Source organism: Somniosus microcephalus, chromosome 32, assembly GCF_052327205.1.
Source record: "Somniosus microcephalus isolate GS21.2 chromosome 32, FLI_Smic_1.0, whole genome shotgun sequence".
NCBI classification, from domain to species: domain Eukaryota; kingdom Metazoa; phylum Chordata; class Chondrichthyes; order Squaliformes; family Somniosidae; genus Somniosus; species Somniosus microcephalus.
This window is the reverse complement of record NC_141018.1, coordinates 15,880,647-15,904,486: the sequence shown is the minus strand read 5'-3', so window position 1 is coordinate 15,904,486 and position 23,840 is coordinate 15,880,647. Positions and strand designations below refer to the sequence as shown.

Genomic DNA, 23,840 nt, shown 5'->3' with positions numbered 1-23,840 from the left:
TGCTCCTGGGAGCACTCTTAATGGTATGCGGAGCCGTCCTGTATTTCTTCAGCAAGAACAACGCAGTTTTATGTCTTGAGACACCCTGTATTAGGCGTGTCTGTTATACCTGTCGCCCTTTGCCGAAGCTGTTGCTGGAACAGCAAACATTTCAGTTCTTTATCTGCGGGGCTTTTCACTTTGCAATGGGAAGACACTTAATGGCTAGAAAACGCTAACACATTTAATTGTTTTTCTCCCCATGGTCAAGTTATAACAGGCCATACAGTCCGTGTCCAGACTCCCTGAATAAAAAGGTTCACTGGGGATCGCTCAAATTCTTCAATGAGTGAAACATAACTACAATTACTGTACTTTATTGTAAGTCTTAAATTCAAATAATATTTGTTCCTGCTAAAGATATTAATCAAACTGTATTAAAGTTGTCAAATGAAATGGATCTTAATTAACAAAATGATAGGGGAAATTGCAGTACAAATCATTTGAGCGTTAATTTGTTCAGGCAACTAAAGTTATGAATCAATTTAACACAAATTCTTCAGAAAGTAAAATAAACCTAAGACATATGAACATGCAATATGCACACAGACAAGACGAACCTACTTTTAGATTCGTGTTTCTAGGATTACATACCGTACATTATCCGTGGCGGGAAGGGGGTGTTATTTCTGTAAGTCTTTAGAAAAGGAATACAACTCTTGTACCGTTGAGCCTACAATCTCAAAATAATATTTCAGCAGCGAGTTCTGATCGTGAATGCGCGGTCTGAAAGGGTGGTGCAAACTGATTCAATCGTAACTTTCAAAAGGGAATCGGAAATATACTTGAAAAGTAAAAAAAAGGGGCAAGAGCAGGGGAGTGGAACTACTGGGATAGTTCTTTCAAAGAGACACGATGGGCCGAATGGATTCTAATATATTGAAGATAGCTTCCGTATGGTAATTAACATTTCATACCATCAATATCAATATTTTAGTCTTACTTTTTTACTTCTTTGGCAAAATATAGTTGACCTAATGAGCATATAAATGCATTTCTGAAATTTATTAGGAACTTTATATATATATATATAATTTATATTATTATTTATATTTATTATTTAATTATTATTATTTATATATATAAAACGTATGTATATGTATATAATTATGTATATATAAATTCTATATAATTATAGATTATTATTTATATTATTAAATAATTATATATATAATATATTTAATAATTATTTATATATATAATTCTATATATAATTATAGATTATTGTTTATATTAAATAATTGTATGTAATTATATTTATATATTATTTATATATATTTAATTATTATAATTTAGTTATATATAATTATGTATATTAGATATATAATTATAGATTATTATTTATATTATTAAATAATTGTATGTAATTATATTTATATATTATTTATATATATTTAATAATTATTATAATTTAGTTATATATAATTATGTATATTAGATATATAATTATAGATTATTATTTATATTATTAAATAATTGTATTTAATTATATTTATATATTATTTATATATATTTAATAATTATTATAATTTAGTTATATATATATAATTATGTATATTAGATATATAATTATAGATTATTATTTATATTATTATTAAATAATTATATATGTATACATATTCATTTGACTGTAAGTGCTAGGCAGGTGAAGAGACCCCATTGCTTTGGCCCCGGGCTCCCTCAACCGATCGGGACAGGCTGACGCGCATGCGCAAGCGAGGGGCTGGCGCTATAAAAGGAGCGGGAAAGCGCGTGCGGCGCGGATTGCCGTTGGAAGCGGCGGGTAGAAGGAAGCGTGAGGGAGTTAAAACAAAAAATCCTAAAGAGTAGTAATCACTGCTAATATCCAGGGACTCGGCCGGCGGCGACGACAACAACAAGTCATCCCGGTGTGAGTGGAGAGCGGTGTGGGGAGCCCGGCGGCGAAGGCGGTTGCTAGGAGGCGAGGCGCGGCGCCATTTTGAGCCCGGCGGCGTGGGCAATGGAGAGAGACTACAACCCGGGCTTGGCCGGTGCGGGCGGCATACTGCCCTGCAGCCGTTTCCACGTCAAGCTGGTGGACGAGCGGTCCGCCAGCGGCGCCCCGCACGGCGACGAGCCGCCCGAGTACGCCGTGTCTTCCTTCGGCGGCGAGGACGGGGTGAACCGGCTCCATCACTTCGAGTACCGGGGGGCCGGAGGAGGAGGCGGCGGCGGCGGCGGCTTCCAGAGCCGCGACTCCCTCCGCCCCGACAGCATCTTCCACTCCTACGACACCAACTCCTACCTGAAAACCTTCGGGCACAACACTGTGGACAGGGTGCCCAGGATCGACTTCTACCGCAACACCAGCAGCTTCAGTGGCGTCAAGATCAACCGACCCTCCCTGGCAGATCTTCACGAAGACTTGAAGAGGGTGAGGGGCGAGTTTACTTGCTGCACTGGTGATAATGTTGGTGTTTGCACCAAGTGTAGTGGGGCCTTGCATTATAAGTGACACGCCACTTTAAAAAAAAAAAAAAAAAAAAATTTTTAAATTGGGTTTTAGTCGTCCCAGAGTGGTTGCTCCACCTGGCTCAGTTGGTAGCACTCCTCCGAGTCAGAAGGTTCAGAGTCCCACTCCAGCCTTGAGCACAAAAATCTAGGCTGGCTGGCACTCCCAGTGCAGTGCTGAGGGAGTGCTGCACTGTCGGGGGTGCCGTCTTTTGGATGAGCCATTAAACTGAAGCCCCTTGGGCAGATGTAAAAGATCCTAAAGCACTATTATGAAGAAGAGCAGGGGACTTATCCAATATTTCTCACATGCACGTTAGTTAACATTGGAAAAGCCGGTCCCAGGCTGCGCAGGACTGGCAGACCGCGCAGCTTAGAGGGAATGTTGGACTTCTCCCCGTGTCCCGGCCAATATTTATTCCTCAACCAACATCACTATAACAGATTAACTGGTCATTATTGCATTGTCGTTTGTGTGCAAATTTGCTGCTGCATTTCCTACATTACTGTAAAGCGCATTGGGATGTCCTGAGGTTGTGAAAGGTGATATATAAATGCAAGTCTTTCTTTAAAGGGGAAGGGCTGTCTAAGTACTCTATCTACTGTTCAAAGTACTCCCCCCAGCTCTATGAAATAAATGGTAACTTGGGTAAGAAACATGTACCAGAAAATATAACCCTTGCAGCAGCTTTGCCAATTTCTCTAATGAGTATACCATGTGGAAGGGTATGTGTGTCCTGGAGCAGGTCTAATCAGTGCAGTGAGGATTGGCTCCTCACACTGTCCTGGAAGCTGACCTGGGGCAATTTGGAAATTGAATCATTATAAATTTCCATTGTAGTAGCCTCATGGAGAGGAACCTTTTCTGATGCCATTTGCTTCACTGCTACTCGAGTGAAATGCTACAGGAAGGGCCACGTATGTTGTAGCAGTACACAGCTGTTGGTGTTTCTTTTCTGAGGTTTGGTCACTGGATTGTTTCCCAGACTAATCTTAGCCCCTCATTGTAGTATATTGAGCCCCTTTAGGACACCTATGGTCCTTCCTGTAGTGTATCACTGTAGTAGCAGAAGAGAATGATACCAGAAAGGACATATCTGCAGTACTGTGTGCCGATATGGATATCTTATTGAAGAAAGGTCATTGAAGCCATGCGGTGCATACAATGTAGATACATCACAATACTAAGGGGGAGAAACTACAATTATGAGGAGCGACTTGAGAAACTGGGACTATTGCCACTGGAGCAGAGTAGATTGAGGAGATTTATTAGAGGTTTTTGAAATTATGAAGGAACTCGTTTACACATCATGACCGCACATTCCATTGAACATATTGTACATATTTGCGGTTGCTTTAACAGAAGCAGATGTTGAATATGTAAAACTGATGTGGAAAATTTGTTTATTCACAACAGCGGTGGGCAAAAAATTAATAGTCCTGTGCGGCCCAAAACCTTAGTCACAATAGAAGTAAAAAGTCCTATGTTCTATATTTGTTTTACTGAAAGATCTGTGTGCAGGTCTTTGGGAGAGGGGGTGGATAATTAATGATCAGTGCTAGTTACACGTATATCATTTGGGGCACTGATATGAATGCTGCAGGTGCTTTATAATCAATCTCCCCAATCCTCTTTCTGGGGCCTGCCTTGCTGCAGTTCTTCAGCAGTCTTGTGCACATTTCTTTCAATGGTAATACTGTGTAAAATGGGAGAAACTAGAGTCATTCCGTCAACCCTGTGGCACATGCTGACTGGCACCACCAAACGATCCAAACCGTGAATTATTTTCGGAAGACCAAGGTCTAATCTATTATATTTCTGCCTCGCAAGTGTGTCTTTATAGCCCCTTTTGTAATTGGGGAATTCCATAGAGATCTGATTTGCCACATTTGAAATGGGTTAGCCATGTCTCCCAGGAGCCAAACCTGGATTGTTTCTTCCCCATCAAACATTTGTGATATCCTTGCTTGTGTGGATTGTGAGCACTTTCCAGAAAATAGCATTAACTTCATGACTATTTATTGGTAACTGCATACAATTTCAATGTTGAGTGAGCAGTGACCTTTTCTGTACCTTTTTTAAAGGAAAGCCACTGCTTGCATAAATGGCATAGTTTAATCAATGAGCCTGGTACTTGAGGAATGTGCTAGTTGCCACAGTGACGCAAAGGCAAATTGCTTTTCTGCGGCTTTGTCCGTGCCCTGGAGGCCTTCCATGACCGGTGGGCACCACAGCGACTGGAGTGTGTAGTACATACGGGAAATAATATTTAATTTGTTAAGTTTCTTTTGTATGATTTGGGTTTTATTAGTTGTGCCCTTCTAAAAAGGGGGCTCTTTTGTTACATTTTATGAGATGATGACATCTCATTATGGGTTAACCAAAAGAGGCATACTAATTGATTTGAGTGATGTCTTCTGCTGTTGCCTGTAAGCACCCAGTGGCGTAGAAGCTGACTACAGTGATCACTTTAATTTCCACTGAGTGTGCCATCCTGATGCTGCTTCAAATTTATTTCCCAGAGCTGATACAGGACTTGGGTGTACCTGTGAGATGCAGCCTCTTTCCATTGCTTCTTGTTGATTTTGGGTGAGTGATGCATTGGCACTGGATAGTAGTAAATAAAGAATTGAATTTATATAGTGCCTTTCACATTTTCAGATTGTCCCAAAGCACTTCACAGCCAATTAATTACCTTTTGAAGTATAGACCGTGTTATGTAGGCAAGCATAACAGCCAATCTGCTTTCAGCAATGTCCCACAAATAGTAACAATTTAAAATGACCAGTTAATCTGTTTCTTTTGATGCTGTTAACACTGAAGGAATTCCCTAGCTCCTCTTCATGAGATTGTTTACGTCCACTTAAACAGACAGATGGGATCTTGGTTTAGCATCTCTTCTGAAAGCCGGCATCTCTGACAATGTCGTACTCCCTCAGCACTGCACTAAAATGTCAGCCTAGATTATGTGCTTAAGCCCTCGCGTGAAGGTTGAACCCATAACCTTCTGATTCAGAGGCAAGGCTGCTACTACTGAGCTAGGCTGACACTTGGGGCTGTAAGTTTGACCCCAATGCCTTTGAACTCCTGGATTATGATCTCCTCCTCTCTAATAGCTGGTATTGCCAGACTTAATGAGACACTTGTGCTTCAGAGTTCACCGAAAGATTTGTATTTCAGTTAACATCCCCTGTTCTGCTCACCACTGGAGCAGCTGGCACCCTCCAGTGTTGTACCAAAGCTTTAAATGGGAAGATTCCCACCATATTAGAGTGAAAGGAATCCTGAATATACATTTTCCAACTGCTGTTCAACAATCAGTTAAAAATATTAAAAATTTTCTACTATGAGAAAATTCAGGAGCATGGGCAAAAGTTGTCGTTGGATGAATTAACATTCAATCGCAAAAGACTACCTTTTAATACATATTCAGAACACACGCTGGTTTTAACAAGCAGAACAAAATAAATCCCTTTAGAATCCTTGATGCTGACTGAATAGAAAATATTCCATTCTCCATTATTAAAGATGCTCATTTCAAGGTCAAATTTATCAAATATTTAGAGAGGAAAGAATGAAAACATTACTTGCAAGAAGAAAGTATATGGAGGTTTGACAGAAGTGTGACTGTCCTTAGATTCTGCAGTGTAAGTGCGGGGACTTGGCGGCCTTTACTTTGTGCCGGTGTGGACTTTGTAATTCAAACCTTCCTCGCACAAATATCGTCATTCTAGTGAAAAGAACTCCACCATTTGGCTATGGAGTCCATGCTGGTATTGGAAGAGTGAAGCTGATTTTTACCCGCATGTGTGGTGGCTGAGTCAATCAGGTTAGTAGGGACCAGACGCCCACCTGTATCATAAGAACATAAAATATAGGAGTAGGCCATATGGCCTCTCAAGCCTGCTCCGCCATTCAATAAGGTCATGGCTGATCTTCAACCTCAACTCCACTTTCCTGCACTATCCTCATATCCCTTGATTCCCTTAATATCCAAAAATCTATCGAGCTCTGTCTTCAATATACTCAACGACTGAGCTGCCACAGCCCTCTGGGGTAGAGAATTCCAAAGATTCACTACCCACTGAGTGAAGAAATTTCTCCTCAGCTCAGTCCTAAATGGCTGACCCCTTATTCTGAGACGGTGACCCCTGGTTCTAGACTCCCCAGCCAGGGAAAACAGCCTCTCTGCATCTACCCTGTCGAGCCCTGTAAGAATTTTGTATGTTTCAATGAGATCACCTCTCGCTCTTCTAAACTCTAGAGAATATAGACCTAGTCTACTCAGTCTCTCCTCATAGGACAACCCCCCCCCCCATCCCAGGAATCAGTCTGGTGAACCTTCATTGCAAAGGCTCGCCCTTTTAGAACTGAGATGAGGAGGAATTTCTTTTCTCAGAGCGTCGTAAATCTGTGGAATTCTCTGCCCCAGAGAACCGTGGCGGCTGGGTCATTAAATACATTTAAGGTGGAGATAGACAGATTTTTGCAAGATAAGGGAGTGAAGGGTTATGGGGAGCAGGCAGGGAAGTGGCTTTGAGCCAAAGATCAGCCATGATGTGAATTGTGGAGCATGCTCGAGGGGCCAAGTGGCCTATCCTGCTCCTATTTCTTATGGTCTTATGTTCACCCTCTATGGCAAGTATATCCTTCCTTGGGTAAGGAGACCAAAACTACACAATACTCGAGATGTGGTCTCACCAGGGCCCTGTATAATTGCAGTAAGACGTATTTACTCTTATACTCAAATCCTCTTGTAATAAAGGCCAACATACCATTTGCTTTCCTAATTGCTTGCTGTACCTGCATGTTACCTTTCAGTGATTCATGTACAAGGACACCCAGGTCCCTCTGAACACCAACATTTCCCAATCTCTCACTCTTTAAAGAATACTCTGCTTTTCTATTTTTCCTTCCAAAGTGTATAACTTCACATTTCTCCACATTATATTCCATTTGCCATGTTCTTGCCCACTCACTTAGCCTGTCTATATCCTCTTGAAGCCTCTTTGCATCCGCCTCACAACTTACATTCCCACCCGGCTTTGTATCATCAGCAAACTTGGATATATTACATTGGTTTGCATATTTCTTACTCCATCTCCCTTCCACTATTGGGTGGTCTGTAGACTAGTCCTATTGGTGTGTTTGGTCCTTTATTGTCTTTTATCTCTATCCACATAGATTCTGTTTCTGTCTTGCGTCACTTTTTTCTGCTGCCATTGTTATCCCTAAAGTACAGCTACTTCACCTCCTTTTCCCCCCTCTATCTTTTCTAAATATGTTATACCCAGCAATGTTTAATTCCCAGTCCTGATTTTTCTGTAGCCATGTCTCGGTAATCCCTACTATGCCTGCTTCCTTGCAACACATGATTGCCTCCAGCTCCCCTGTTTTATTACGGACACTGTGCATTGCTATACAGACAGTTTAACTCATTTTTAATAGCAGTTCCTCACTTTTTATTTTTAATCGTCTTTTTAAACACCTATAACTCTCTTTATTCCCTGGCCATCAATGTCCCCCGTTACTTTATTCTTTCCTCCTTTCATGTTGTGTTTATATTTAGGCTGGTTTCATTTCTTGTAGATCCCTCCCCCTCCCGGGTCTGACTAGTTGAAAGCCTTTGCCACCTCCCTATTTACCATTTCTGCTAGGACAAGGGTCCCGTTCTGGTTCAGGTGGAGCCTGTCCCATCGGTACAGCTCCTTCATGACCCAGTGCTGGTGCAAGTGTCCCATGAAAAGGAACCCCTCTTTTCCACACCAGCCCTTTAGCCACATGTTAATTCTGCTCTTTCTCTCCTGCCCCCTCCACACACGCAACACACACCTGGGACAGCCTTCTGTGCCACAGTGCCTTGTTCTGCATTGTGGCTGTCCTCTGCAGTCTTTCTCCTTGTCCTCACAGGTAGCAAGTACTAATAGGCCTATAATTTCCTAGTTTATCTCTCTTGCCCTTCTTGGTGATTTGCATCCTTTGGAAACTGAGGCTGCCTGAATCCTCTTTACAAAAGGCCCTTGCGTTAGGCAGAGGGAGGAGTCTTTAGTCTTGTCCCTTCGTCTTGGATTTGAATCCAGTTTCTGCATTAAATAATATTGTGCAGTGGTTGATTGTTTTAATTTGGAAAACAGGCTTTTAAATCAATCATTTTCAAATTATAAAACACCAAGGCCTAGAAATTCAGTGGGCTGCGCCACCCGTTAGCGTCTTAAGAGGGCGCTAAGTGGGTCGGAAGCCACTGGCCCCGCCTCCTGCTAAATTTAGCGGGACGCTAATGGCGGCGCTAGCCGTTAGCGCTGCGCCGCTACTGATGATGTCATCGGTGCGCGCAGCGCCCCGCTGATGCCCCGATCGCGATATTTAGATGCGCCCCCTGCTTTAACGCCAGACGCTATGTGCAACTGGTTCAGGGGGGCCTACCTGTGGCGGTAGAGGCGCTAATTAAAGGAGGTGCGGGGCGGCCATTTTTGTTGCTGGCCGCCTGCCAGCACCTCTCCGCGCTGCCGTCCCTGGCCTCCTGAGGCCCCCCCCCCCCCCGCGGAGTGCCGACTGCGTTCCAAGAGCCCGGCATTTCTCCTCGTTGCTGGGCTCTTTTGCCGGCACTCGCGATCCTTGGGGGCCCAGCTGGGCCCCAGATCGCGCTGCACAAGGCCCCTCCCCTTTAAGAAGGGGAGGAAGGCCTGCAGTACCGCAGCGCGACGTGCTGCAGCGTGTGGCGCTGCGGCACGTTGCGCAGCGATATTCAGTTGCAGCGCCCCAAGAGTGATGCGGGGCGCCTCCAGTAGTGCCGCGCATCCCTCTGGGGCGCTCCGACTGAATTTCCGGCGGGCGGGCGGCTGCGACTGCTTCCGGGGCGCTACTTTTAGCGCCCTGGTGAGGCTGTTGCCCCAAACGGGGCTATAGTGAATTTCTAGGCCCAAGTGTTGGCTGATTTTTTGATCATGGAATCGTAGCTGAGGATGACAACAAAAACAACTTGCATTTATATAGTGCCTTTTAATATAGTAAAACATCCCAAGGTGCTTCACAAGAGCATTATCAAACAAAATTTGCCACCTAGCCACATAATGAGAGATTGGGCAGAAAATACCAAAAGCTTGGCCAGAGAGGTAGGTTTTAAGGCGGGTCTTAAAGGAGGAAAGAGAGGAATTCCAGAGCTTAGGGCCTAGGCAGCAGACAGCACGGCCTCCAGTGGAGCGATTTTAAAATTGGGGATGCACAAGAGGCCAGAATTGGAGGAGCGCAGATATCTGAGGGTTGTTGGGCTGGAGAAGGTTAGAGAGATAGGGTGAGGCCATGAAGGGATTTGAAATCAAGGATGCGAATTTTTAAATTGAGGTGTTGCTTAACCGGGAAGGAATGTAGGTCAGCGAGCACAGGGGTGATGGGTGAACAATACTTGCTGTGAGTTAGGATGTGGGAGTCGAGTTTTGGATGACCTTAAGTTTATGGAGGGTGGAAGATGGGAGACCAGCCTGGAGTGTGTTAGAATAGTCACGTCTCAAGGTAACAAAGGCATGGGTGAGGGTTTCAGTAGCAGATGAGTTGAGGTAGGGATGGAGTCGGGTGTTGTTACGGAGATGGAAATAGGCGGTCTTAGTGATGGAGTGGATATGTGGTCGGAAGCTCATCTTGGGGTCAAATACGACACCAAGGTTGCGAACAGTCTGATTCAGCCTTAGACATGGAGAGGGATGGAGTCAGTGCTAGGGCACAGAGTTTGTGGCGGGGACTGAAGACAATCCCCTAGTCATTGTCTATTTATATATATATATAATGTATGTCCTTTCTAGGAGTTGGAGGTAATGATATTTCCCCCCTCCTCCGTAGCTAGATTGAACTGGAGACTTTATTCTGTATGCTTTTGCTTAGTGTCACAAAAGTTATGGCTTAGTATCACAAAGCATCACTTGCTCATTGATGCTTCAAGTCTTTGAATTAAATGGATGATATACAGGGTTCTGTGGAGTAATATTGTAACTCCAAACTTCTTAAAGTAAGCTTTTTAAAATAATGGAACAAGACCGTCCCATGGATAAGTACTCCCCATTAATAGTGGATCATAGTTACCTTTCCTACCTTCCTTCTAATAGAATAAAATAGTGTGTTTATTAAATGAATTTTATTTTAGGATATCTTATCAGTTCCTGGCACTGTGGATGGTGTTGCTAATGGCGATGGTGCACTAAGTGATGAAGTAGGAAGAAAGCCTCCAGAAAATAAGGATGAATTAGTACGGTTTGGATGGATCAAAGGTGTGCTGGTAAGGAAATACTGCTGGATCTGTAGCATGCTCATTTGAAATGAGAGTTCTGTGTATTCATATAATGGTAGTTTCCAGGATAAAGGTATCTTTCTGTGTTGTGTAGCAATATGTTAACATGAAGCTGAATGAGTTCAGTTCATTGCTAAATGCAACATACTAACACCCCTTCCAGGTGAAACAGCGATTTACTTGTACTTCTTGCAATTTAATATACTGTATTCGCTGCTCACGATGCGGTCTCCTCTACATTGGGGAGACCAAACGCAGATTGGGTGACTGCTTTGCGGAACACCTCCGTTCAGTCCGTAAGGGTGACCTCGAGCTTCCGGTCGCCTGTCACTTTAATTCTCCGCTTCACTCCCACTCTGATCTCACCGTCCTCGGCCTATTACATTGTTCCAATGAAGCTCAACATAAGCTCGAGGAACAGCACCTCCTTTCGATTAGGCACTTCACAGCCTTCTGGACTCAACATTGAGTTCAACAATTTCAAACTATAACCTCTGCCCCCATTTTTCATGCTGTATGATTTTGCCATTCCCATTTGCAACATTTTGTCTTTCCTGCCTCTTGCATAAGCACAGTATATTCCTTCAATTCCTTCCTCCCCCTCCTAACCCCCCCCCCCCCCCCCCCTTGTCTCTACACCTGCTTAATATCTGTTACATCTCCAGCTTTTTCCAGTTCTGATGAAGGGTCCAGACCGGAAGCGTTAACTCTGTTTCTCTCTCCACGGATGCTGCCTGGCCTGCTGAGTGTTTCCAGCATTTTCTGTTGTTATACTGAAACCCATAATTGTTTCACAACATGCATTTACATTCCATGTAGAAATGAAAGCAGTGTGAGCCTATTCCCTTCAGAGAAAAGCAGAGTGAAACTCTCTGAAGTAAGGTTCATCCCTGAGCCTGGATTTGCCAGTTTAGTATTGTTGCAAAACTGAAATCACTTTGTATGTAGTGTGACTTTACCCTTGGTGATCAGATCAAATACCCACATTGCCCAGCTTAATGACCAGTTACTTATCAGTGTTGGCACTGTATAGTTCTATGTTTCAGTGGTCATATTCCACTGATATATTCTTTCATGTGCCATATTTGAAACTTGATTTGAATATTAAAGAAGCAGGAATGTCTGGAGAGAATACATTAAAAAAAAATCTCCATTTGTGTCTTAAATAAATAGTACATTATTGGCGCAGCTCTAAATGCAAGCGGAGGCCCAAAATGGCCAATTTCTATGGGAAAGGATATGGTTTACAAAAAATTAAGATGAATTGTTTTTTTTAATGCAGATGGCGGGCAGGAAAGTTCTATGTACCAAAAGTACTGCCTCCTTCAACAACGTGTATTGAAACCATAATTCCGCTTTGAAGTTAATTCTATATCTTGTATTATAGGTGCGATGTATGTTGAATATATGGGGTGTGATGCTTTTTATTCGACTATCATGGATAGTTGGTCAAGCTGGAATAGGTATGTTTGCATCTTTTGTAATATTAATAATTAACTGGTGCTATGAAATTTTAAGTCACAAAAATGGGGCTTTCTGTAGTGTAATTGAGTTAGATATTCATATGGTAGCAGATAACAAGTTTTCAGAAAGGGTGATATCTGCCACTGCTTTGTGTTTCATAGTACTGGAAAACTAAATCAAATGAGCCCTCTGTATTTACACCAGAAACTCACTGCTGGGAGTAAACCTAGCAGACCTTCAGGCCCAGTTAGTATATGGAATTTTATTGCAAAGAGTGAGGCATGTTAAAGTGCAAGGTACTGTCTTTTGAAGACACTGCTGGAGCTCTGTCCTGAGTGAAGCAGGAATCCAGTTGTGTCCATTCATGGCCTTTTTAAAAAGTTATATGTGGCCTGATTGCCATTTGCAGAAATTGGAATATCAACTGTTACTTCTACACACCTACCCCTCCCCATTGAGTGGAAAGATGTTATTGCCAGCAGTTATTACCACCATATCAAAAAGTTAAAATTAGGCTGCACAGTTGCTGTGAAAAATAATATTTAACTCCCTTATTAAAAACTATTTAAGCTGATTAAAGGATACTTGTGATAGGCATATTAAAGTCTGTTAGTAGGTCAAGACAAATGATCTCTTGCTAAAATAACTTATTGAACTTTGCTTCTAATATTTTTGTTTTTTTTCTGATAAACTTCCATGCTCCTTTTAAAATATCAATACTTTTAGCAGTACATTCTTCAATTGTGTCTTTATTATCTTTTTTATTTGCCTTGCATTATTGAATGTGCTAATTAAAATGTTAGTTTGAAGTACAAACTAGGAAGTACTGCTTTTTAAGTCAAACCACACTGTAGCTACCCTTCTGTATAATGGAGTAAAATGCATACAGGTATTGCAGGAAGAATGTAGGCAATGGAAGCATTATACCTATTTAATTAGATTTGCCCTATTTCTGCCAAAATGCCATTAGTGATTTCTGTGGAGCATGTCTAACTACTAGTTTGTTCTTTACTGGCTGTGAACCGTTTTGAATGTTCAGATTTTGTTGCACGCTTCGTCTTTGTCATTTGGCTTCCATGCCTCATTAACTTCAGATATAACTGTCTTCTGGGTTATTTCGCTCACCTTCCTGTTAAAGTCTATTATAGCTTCAGGCATAAACAAACTATGTTAAGGGGAGTTACTTATATTTTCTTTTATGTGATCAAAAATTTATGTAATAAACTATGGTACAGTTGGTCTATTTTCTTTTAGATTTTATAATTAACAAAAAAGTAGACATGGACATTAAATGATCCTGTAGGAAAATAAACAATTAATCTTCTTACTGGCCAGATCTTATCTTTCACATTTACTACCATAATGGCGCTGAAATTAATTCTGAATTTTGTTTTGACTGCTGATAGTGAGAACTTTTAAACTTTGCTAAACTTTCATTGAATTGCCATTTTATTCCATTCTTGTTTAACAAATGAACGGTTGTAAAAATGTTAAACAAAGAATGTGCAGCAATGCAAGCAAACCTGGTGGTTTTTCAAATCAAATTGTAGGTTTGTTTTAGTAAAAGGATTTAATTGCAAACTTTGAAGTCTGAGTACAGTGGTTATGAAAAATTCCTCCAGAGACCAATTTATTAATGCTTCCAACGTTCTGTTTTCCATCACTGTCATCGGCTTACCTCTTCAGTTTTCCTCATTTAATTCCATGAAAGTTCTCACTACTCCATTCAGCTAGAAAGATGGGACAAGATAGTCTAGATTGCAGATTTCACCGTGGCTTCCTCCAGTACACTCATCAATGGAAAGTGGACAGGAAGCATGCTGCCATGGAAAGTGCTTTCCATTTCTTCAGTATGGAATGGTTTACTCTTACACTGTGGGAATATCTTCATCACATGTACTGCAGTGGTTCAAGAAGAAGGCTCATCACCTTCGCAAGGGCAATTAGGGATGGGCAATAAATGCTGGCCTTGCTCGCAATGTCCACCTCCTGAAAAAATTAATTTATAAAAACTACCCTGAGCTGAGCTTCAACTCCATAGACTCTCCATTATAAAGTCCGCCTACTTCCACCTTCGTAACATTGTGCACCTCCACCCCTGCCTCAGCCCATCTGCCACTGAAATACTCATCCATGCCTTTCTCATCACAGACTCAACAATTCCAATGTTCTCCTGATCCTAGACGTATTAAGGAGGAAAACATTTTAATTGATCCCAGAAGAAATCGATTGCCTTACAGTAAAGGCATGATTTCATGGGGAAACATTTATTATTAACATTGGCTCTTTGGTTGTTAAGGTCCACTAACTTCCCCATCAGAGTGGCAGGGTTGTCTCCAATTTTCCTGCTCGGCAGATGGATCAGACATCACTGTTGCACCTCAACAGGCATGGACCACTCGCCCCAACTATTTCCTGATTTGGAATAGGGTCAACTTCTGCTACAAACAAAAATATGAATATAAAATGACCTCCCTGGAAGGTGATCTGGTGGCACTGTATTGGGTATCCTAATGGACTTCATTGTGACATGGTAAAACACGTTCATCTCTACAGTTTTGCACCTGGTGAGTTCTTGCACTCTTCCAAGCAATTTAGGGAAGTGTTTCTCGAAGGAGGAAAATCAATCCTACGATTACACATCTTTTAGTGGAAAGTTGCACAGTGGCAGTAGCAGACGGCTGGGGACAGGTTGCCTGATAATGGTCTGGGCGGGGAGTAACTAATAAAGAAGATGGGAAAGCATTTTTATAAAACACTTTGGGGGAGAAATTCGGTGGAGCCGCAAACGGGGCGCCCAGCTCGCCTGGGCGCCGGAATTACCGCTGTGATCGGAGCAGTTGCGCCCGCCGGAAATTCATCTTGAATGCCCCAAGAGGGACTTGGGGCGCTGCTCGAGGTGCCCCGCGTCCCTCTTAGGGCGCTGAAACTGAATATCGCAGCGCAAAGTGCCGCAGCGCCACACGCGGCACGGCGCGCTATGGTACTGCAGGCCTTCCTGCCCTTAAGGGGGAGGGGCCTGCACCAGCGCGATGAGCGATCACGAGTGCTGGCAAAAGAGCCCGGCACCGAGAAGTGCCGGGTTCTCGGCAGGCGGCCACCGGAAAAAATGGCCGCCCTGCACCTCCACCTTAATTTGCCGCCACAGGTAGGCCCCGTGAACCGGGCGCGATTTGCGACTGGCGTTAGAGGCGGGCGCTAACAAATATCTCAATCGGGCGCTGCGCACACCGATGACTTCATCGGTGGCGGCACAGTGCAACAGGCTAACGCCGCCATTAGCGCCCCGCTAAATATCGCGGGAGGCGTGGCCAGTGGCGCTAAAGCCACTGAGTGCCCTCTTTAGGCGCTAACTTTCTAGGCCTTTGATCCTTGAGACCTTTATTTTATCTCCTTAGTTGACAACAATAATTGTTTTGTTTATTGCCACAAATGAATTTATGTGAAGAGAGAACTTCTCAAAAGATGTGTATATTCTCTATTGACCTGTCATTTCACTTATCACCATCTGGGAAGGAACTTGCAACCTTGAAGGTAAACTCTGTGATACAGGTGCTGAACGTTTGTTTTTTTTAAAGATTGTACAAACAGTATATGGATTTATATGGCTGCGTGCATCAACCTTTTCGGTAGAATATTTGTCTAGATGGCTGAATATGGATTCTTCACCTGTCATAAAAGCTGTTGCAAAACCTTAAATCTTTTTGAATTCAAACCCCAGCTTTAATTTTTTGTTTATTTGTAGGAGCAGCTTACAGATTTTCCACATCTGAAATGTCTAGATGTAGCAAATGCACAACGGGTTTACTAGCTGTTTTGCAGTTAAGACTGTTCAAAGAGAATAGAACACACAAGTTGATGTCTCAGTTCAGTATAACTGTTTTTAAATTCATTGCCGACAGGTCTTGGCGTTGTTATTGTCCTTCTGGCTACTATAGTAACATCAATTACTGGGTTGTCTACCTCTGCTATATCAACAAATGGATGTGTTCGTGGAGGTAATGATTTTAGCTATACTTGGGTCACCAAAACACGGAACTGATTGTGGTAGGTGTACAGCTTCTTGGCAGCATGTTACTGTGTCTGACCTATCTATGTGCACTTGAGTTCAACACTTTGACGGGTCTTAACTATGATGCCAAGATGACAATTGGGTAAAAAGTCTTCAATTTCCAGTCTGAGTAAGGTAATGGTAATTGGTATTTTTAATGTACTCTATTCATGGATGAGAGCAGCAGGGATTCCTTTCAATTTTTGGTACATTTCAGGTATTCTGTTCATGGATGAGGGCAGCAGGGATTCCTTTCAATTTTTGGTACATTTCAGGTATTCTGTTCATGGATGAGGGCAGCACGGATTCCTTTCAATTTTTGGTACATTTCAGGTATTCTGTTCATGGATGAGAGCAGCATGGATTCCTTTCAATTTTTGGTACATTTCAGGTATTCTGTTCATGGATGAGAGCAGCAGGGATTCCTTTCAATTTTTGGTACATTTCAGGTATTCTGTTCATGGATGAGAGCAGCACGGATTCCTTTCAATTTTTGGTACATTTCAGGTATTCTGTTCATGGATGAGAGCAGCATGGATTCCTTTCAATTTTTGGTACATTTCAGGTATTCTGTTCATGGATGAGAGCAGCACGGATTCCTTTCAATTTTTGGTACATTTCAGGTATTCTGTTCATGGATGAGAGCAGCACGGATTCCTTTCAATTTTTGGTACATTTCAGGTATTCTGTTCATGGATGAGAGCAGCACGGATTCCTTTCAATTTTTGGTACATTTCAGGTATTCTGTTCATGGATGAGAGCAGCACGGATTCCTTTCAATTTTTGGTACATTTCGGGTATTCTGTTCGTGGATGAGGGCAGCACGGATTCCTTTTAGTTTTTAGTGCATTTCAGGTTCCAGCTACCAGTACCAACCAGAGGGTTGAATTGCTGCATAGATAACTAGGTATAAGAAACATGCCTAAGATATATCTGGGATTCTTTACAGGTCTTGGAGTCGTCATCATTTGCCTGAGTACGGTGGTAACTGTCTTAACAGGTATCTCTATGTCAGCCATTTGTACCAATGGAGTTGTTCGAGGAGGTAATGTAAAACTTTTCTTGTACTATTCAGAAAGTTTGTTAAATGAAATCGGTGTACAGGGAAAATAATTAGTGGATCCTATTTCACGTCTGTTTTTGTTCTCTTATATAATAGCACCCATAATAGCTAATGTGTGTGTGAAAGCTGCCTTCTTCATCACCGATTTAAAAATTAATAGAAATTGCAATTTATTTAGTTTTAAAAAGACATTATAAATGTGCTTTTCAACCTGATAATTGTAATTGTGTTGCATAAAAAGAAGGCAAAACATGGTTACACTTCTCCCTTAATTAAATTAATTGACAAATAAATCTTGGGTACCTGAAAACAGACATTAATATAGAATAATTGTACCAAACTTTCCCACAAAACAAAACGTAGTAAATTGTAAATATGTTAATAAGTGCCATTTTAGTTAACTGCCTGTTTCTGTGCTGTATATCCTATGTAATCCTATTGTATCTACAAACTCAAAACTGGGATCCATTATTTCTGTGTAAAGTACAAGCCACTGTCGGCCCATTTTCTTTTATCCCAATGAATTTAAATTCAGGACTTCGATCTTTTGATCAGCCTGATAACTGACACTGTAGAAACACATCAACATGTTCAAGTATTTAAGTAAGTTCCAAGTGTTTATCAACATTATCTTTGATCTGTTACTCCTGTTGTGTATAATATATAGCAATTTATTTTTCTGTGTTGGGGTTTACCACTTCTCCATTTTAGTTCTTTTTTGGTGAGAGGATAATGAAAGAGCTACTGACAGTAGGCTTGTGCTTGTTTAACCATGTGATTCGGCCAGAAGTAACATTGATGTGCTGTACTTTGCTGACTGGCAGAGGGGAAGTACCATCCCTTCTGTATACTGTAGTCCATTTGGTCACCTGCCCTAATTTCTCCTTATGTGGCTCGGTGTCATTTTTTTTCTTGTAATACTCCTGTGAAGTGCCTTGGGACGTTTTACTACATTAAAGGCACTATATAAATACAAGTTGTTGTTTTATTTGTTTAACTCAGCAAAAATGCTATTTGAATCGTCCCGATACTCCAGATGCCCAAATGCATCAAGAAGCTCACCTCCTTTTCCCCAAAATTGTACTAAGAGCTTGTGCTGGAATTGGTTTGTGTATTTGAAAATTCTGTTGCAGCTACATTTTTGTTTAAATTTTAGATTTTTTTGGTGAATTTTATTTGTATAATAATTGTACATGAGAAAAATAAGGTTCAAAGATTTTTCATTATTCCCAAAGCAGAAATAGATGCAAAGCAATTTCAAAGTCCAGTTCTTTAGAAAGGTTAAATGGCCATCTCCTCAAGTCAAGTTACCTCCAGCTGAGGGCAGCAACCTTAGTGGAGTTAAACATGTAATTACCACAACTGAAAGGAGCCATTTCCTATATCCATAATTATCTGAGGAAGGATGTTCTTGCCATGGAAGGAGTTCAGCGAAGATTCACAAGGCTGATCCCTGGGATGGCAGGAATGACGTATGAGGAGAGATTGGGTCGATTGGGCTTATACTCGCTGGAGTTTAGAAGAATGAGAGGGGATCTCATCGAAACGTATAAAATTCTGACCGGTCTGGACAAACTAGATGCAGGTAGAATGTTCCTGATGGTCGGAGAGTCCAGAACCAGGGGTCATAGTCTAAGGATAAAGGGTAAGCCATTTAGGACAGAGATGAGGAAGAATTTCTTCACCCAGAGAGTGGTGAACCTGTGGAATTCTCTACCACAGAAGGCGGTTGAGGCCAAGTCTTTAAATATATTCAAGAAGGAGTTAGATATATTTCTTAGAGCTAAAGGTATCAAGGGATATGGGGAGAAGGCAGGTACGGGGTACTGAGTTTGGATGATCAGCCATGATCTCATCGAATGGAGCAGGCTCGAGGGGCCGAATGGCCTACTCCTCCTATCTTCTATGTTTCTATAATTTGGGCGCAATCTTTATTGACATGTGACTTCTAGTTTTAGTATTAACTATCGTTTAATCTAAACAGGTGGTGCCTACTATCTCATATCCAGAAGTTTAGGACCAGAATTTGGTGGCTCTATTGGCTTAATCTTTTCCTTTGCTAATGCTGTAGCTGTGGCCATGTATGTCGTTGGGTTTGCAGAAACTGTAGTGGATATCCTGAAGGTAATACATCATTTAAGTTTGTTACTAAATGTATAGCTGTTATCTTTACAAACTTATTTCATTATAAATAAGAATGTAGCATAAATTAATTCACTTTTCATAAGAATCCTGTCTGAACTTCATTACTATTTTTGGCAATAATTTGTCCTTTTGTAGGAAAATAATGCACTCATGGTGGATCCAGTCAGTGATATCCGAATAGTAGGTTGCATTACAGTAGTAGCACTTCTTGGTATAACTGTAGCTGGCATGGAGTGGGAAACAAAGGTATGTTTTTAGCTGCATTTTTAAAATGTATAACTGTTCAGCTTAAAGTAGAAGTTACTTTTATAAAGTGTCTTATGTCGTGTTTAGGTAAAACCCAAATTATATTTTGTCAGTTATTTACTCTGATAGCAAGTGTGGTGTTGATGCAGAATTAAGCAGCTACTTTTGTCTCAACAGGCTCAAGTTATTCTTCTGATAATTCTTCTTATCGGTATTGTTAACTTCTTTATTGGGACTGTCATTCCAAGTACTACTGAAAAAAAAGGCAAAGGTTTCTTTAACTACCATGGCAAGTTCTGTGTTCTGTTATAAATAACAAGTTTGGTGGGAGGGATTAAAACTTCAGTCCAGTTAATTTTGAGTGCTAAATTTAGCAGTTTCCTACCATTTATTTTGAACCTATACAGCTAACGTATTTGCCGAGAATTTTGGGCCATCTTTTAGTGATGGGGAAGGTTTCTTCTCCGTCTTCGCCATCTTTTTCCCAGCTGCTACTGGTATTCTTGCTGGTGCCAACATCTCTGGTGATCTAAAGGTATGTTCCAAATGATTAATGGGAAATAAATTGATTACTTTTGATATTTTAAGATTATTTAATTTATAAAGCAAAGCTTTGTGACTCACAACTTTGCATTTTAGGATCCACAAGTAGCCATCCCTAAAGGAACGATGTTGGCTATCTTCATAACAGCTTTGACTTATATAATTGTTGCCATCTGTATAGGTAAGGTAAATTACTCGTTCTTGAATAATGATTGTTTAGAAACTGAAACATGAGCACAAGAGATTGTAGACAAATGAACATACAGGAAACTTTCGATTAACCGGCCCCATAATAACCGGAACGCTCTATCCACCAGCAAAATTCAGGAGTCGGTTCAGATAACTTTTTTTTACTTTTAGTTACTTTTTTTTAATTGATTTGTTGCTGTGCAAGGGTGTAGCTGAAGCTGTTGCTAAGCTACAGAGACGCTTGCAACTTGTGCTGATTGTTTTGAAGCTGGGTTTGTTGCTTTATACGGAGCTCTCGGCTCCGTATCTTTTACTATAGCGTTCGGTTATCCGGAATTGTTGATGAACCGGCACCACGTCGGTCCTGTCCGTGCTGGATACCAGAAAGTTTCCTGTAAATAAGTACTTCATGGCCTGGATTTTCCATTTCTACATCGGCAGTTGAGATTTTCAGCCCATATTAGGAATGGGCGGAAATCGGCTGGTATGTACAGAAGTGGAAAGTCTTGCCCAGATCTTTGTGCATACAGTGTAAAAATACTAAAATGATATAACAGGCTTTTATTTTCAAAAATTGAACAATACTTTTGTCATAAATGCATTAATGAGATAGATACCTTAACCTTCAGACTGCTGCCGGGTCCAGGAAAGCTTTTGGCCCCGAATTTGTGGGGCAGGAACCCAGGATCCCCTGTTTGCAGGAGGGAACCTGGGAACGCGAAGGCACTGCCGAATTTAATGGCAGAACCTCACTATCATTTTCTTAAACTGTTTTCCGCTCGGCAGAAGGCCACAACTGGGGGTGGTCCCCGGCAGTCGGAAAAGATCGGGGTATGGTTAGGTGGCTCGGAGGGAGGGAGGGAATGATGGTGGCATAGTGGAGGGGGGTCAGCAGATCATGGGGAGGGAGGCAAAAATTGCAGGGGGGTTCGACTTATCACAGTAGAAGATTTGCTTGAGCAACCGAGGGAAAGCACTCCCTCGCCTGCTGGCACACAAGCAGCGCTCTAAAAAGCACTTGCCTGCTGGAAGCGGCTGCTCCCAGCACCCTTTAGCTGATTGATTATAATCACAAGCCCGCCTCTCGAGTAGGTTAATCGGACGCCCCAAACTCCACGGTTAAACCAGAAGTAGGCGCTTTTGCAGCAGGTCAGGTTTCACATATTTACTGATGTTTAAACCCACGATCCTCCCGCCCATTGTGGGGTTAAAATTCTCCCATCTGTCTCTGGGACGACTAGTTTTGTTTGCTTATAGTTTCATGTCCTGTGATTATATAAAATACAAAACTAAATGAACAAACTTTAACTGTAAATAAATGTAAAACTTTAATTCTGGTCACCTTGTTGTTTTTATTTCCTGTCCTATTGCCCTCTGGTTTTTCATTCTCAATCTGGCATATTTTATAATTGTACATATTCCCTATCTAATCTAATATTTTTCTCTAAAGTATTACGTTTAACCTTTTTTGATTTACTGTATTATTTTTCTTTTTTTCATTCTGAAAGTTCAGACACTGGCTTTAAAGGCCAATTTTCTAGGCAGCTTATTTTTTTGTAGCACTAAAGTTGCCACCAAACAACACGAGATGTAAGCTAACTAATTAGAATGGTCTCTTCAGATCCATGATTACAAAATTAATAACTGCAGAACATTCTATTGTTTTTGACATATCATCACTTTACCAGTATAAATAATTTGCTTTACTTGGATTATTCATGTTCTAAACAATAACTAATGTGTAGGTATATATATATAATATATATCCATTTGAGAGTCCCATATCAATATAGCCACATGGAATGTTGTTTGTGGAACTTAGTATAATGCAAAACAAGTATAGTAGGTATAATAAGATTATAACTAGACCATCAAATGCACAATGGCTCCCTATTTTCATGGAGTTTATCAAGAACAAAATTACACTGCACTAATGCTGCTTTTGTTAGAGATCAGGCTTTTTCCATAGCACTTGATTGTAATCAGACTCCCCACAGACTTCCTCACCTCTTGGGATCTGGTTGTCTTTGGCTTATACCCTGCTAAGCAGTAATGCCGCACACTGGAATTTCTGGAGCATGCCCATTGCATCAGTCAGAAAGGAGGAAAATACCGAATGAAGATCCATACTGATTTCATTTATTTACAATTAACTGATTTACAGAAGTAAGGGTATAGACATATACTACATAGCACAAATAGTAATTTACGGTACTAAACTAGAATTACTGCTTAAAATTTGCTGTTCTCTTAGCTCATCTGTCAAATACTTAAATTATACTGCTCTGGTATGTAGGTCAATGCAGCCAAATATGTGTTTGTACTGCACTAGAACTGACTACAGTGTTTAAATTTTAATTGTTGCTTTAATTTCTTTGTTCTCTATTACTGGGATTCTAGTGGTGAATTATGTGTAACTGTATTTAATTATCACATAATTTGCAGTCTACACGTTTTGGCTCCTGTGTAAATGTGACCATGGAATAAACAGAAAATTGCACATGGTGCTCATGACTTTTGGATCTTGCAGTCAGATTCATCAATGGATTGTTGTGATCAGTATCATATGTTGTAGAATCCCAGTAATAAAGAACAATAGATATCTGGGAGTAATGCAATCAATAAATCAAGACAAAGTCAAACAACTATGAAGCATGAATAATTTATACCGGTCATCTGAACCACTATCTTCGTTATATATAATGAAAAATATCCTCCATGACCTTCATTTATGCAGAAAAAATACCCAGGAACAGAAAGTTACAACTATATATAACAACTATACCCCATGATTTTGATACTGCACTCTAACATTCTATTTCCTTTATTAAACTATTGATTCAACAGCAAAAATATTTTAGATTAGACTTAAGGCAGAGTTAAATTAGTTGTGTACAGTATCTCCTGTGAATATTGCCATTTCTGTGATCATGGCTAAAAAAAATTTAAATGTGATTGCAACTTGTTAACATAGGCTGACGTTTACCTTAGTTTTCAGGGTGCAGTGTGAAATATTTTGGTAATAGGCTAGCTGTTTGAGTATGCCTTAATTATAAACATAGTGCTGTATGGACATGTGTGATTATTGTTTTATTAATTATTGTGTGACTGTTATCACTGTCAGCCTTGGCTCAGTGGTACCAATCTTGCCTCTGAATCAGAAGGTTGTGGGTTCAAGCCCACTGAGCGCACAATCTAGGCTGACACTTCCAACTGCAGTACGAGGGGAGTTCTGCCCTGTCATGTGCCATATGTTAAACGTTTAAACCGAGGCCTTGTCTGCTCTCAGGTGGACATAGATCCCATAGTTTTAATTGAAGTACAAGAGTGCTTTTCTGGTGTTGTGTCC

The 23,840-nt window shown here is 41.0% G+C and overlaps 1 protein-coding gene across 5 annotated transcripts in view; it reads left to right on the top strand.

The window, feature by feature from the left end:
* The first annotated feature begins 1,793 nt into the window (after window positions 1–1,793).
* slc12a1 (solute carrier family 12 member 1) overlaps window positions 1,794–23,840 on the top strand; it is a 102,858-nt gene continuing 80,811 nt past the window's right edge. For 3 of the 5 annotated variants that reach the window (XM_085972123.1, XM_085972121.1, XM_085972119.1), the window contains exons 1-9: window positions 1,794–2,434; window positions 10,647–10,778; window positions 12,178–12,253; window positions 17,255–17,350; window positions 19,353–19,492; window positions 19,649–19,759; window positions 19,937–20,048; window positions 20,167–20,294; window positions 20,399–20,483. In XM_085972123.1, coding sequence (XP_085828249.1) covers window positions 2,021–2,434; window positions 10,647–10,778; window positions 12,178–12,253; window positions 17,255–17,350; window positions 19,353–19,492; window positions 19,649–19,759; window positions 19,937–20,048; window positions 20,167–20,294; window positions 20,399–20,483 — 1,294 coding nt within the window. In that variant the 5' untranslated portion in view covers window positions 1,794–2,020. Of the gene's footprint in view, window positions 2,435–10,646; window positions 10,779–12,177; window positions 12,254–16,156; window positions 16,253–17,254; window positions 17,351–19,352; window positions 19,493–19,648; window positions 19,760–19,936; window positions 20,049–20,166; window positions 20,295–20,398; window positions 20,484–23,840 lie in introns of all 5 variants that reach the window. The other 2 variants (XM_085972124.1, XM_085972120.1) reach the window with 1 other exon arrangement.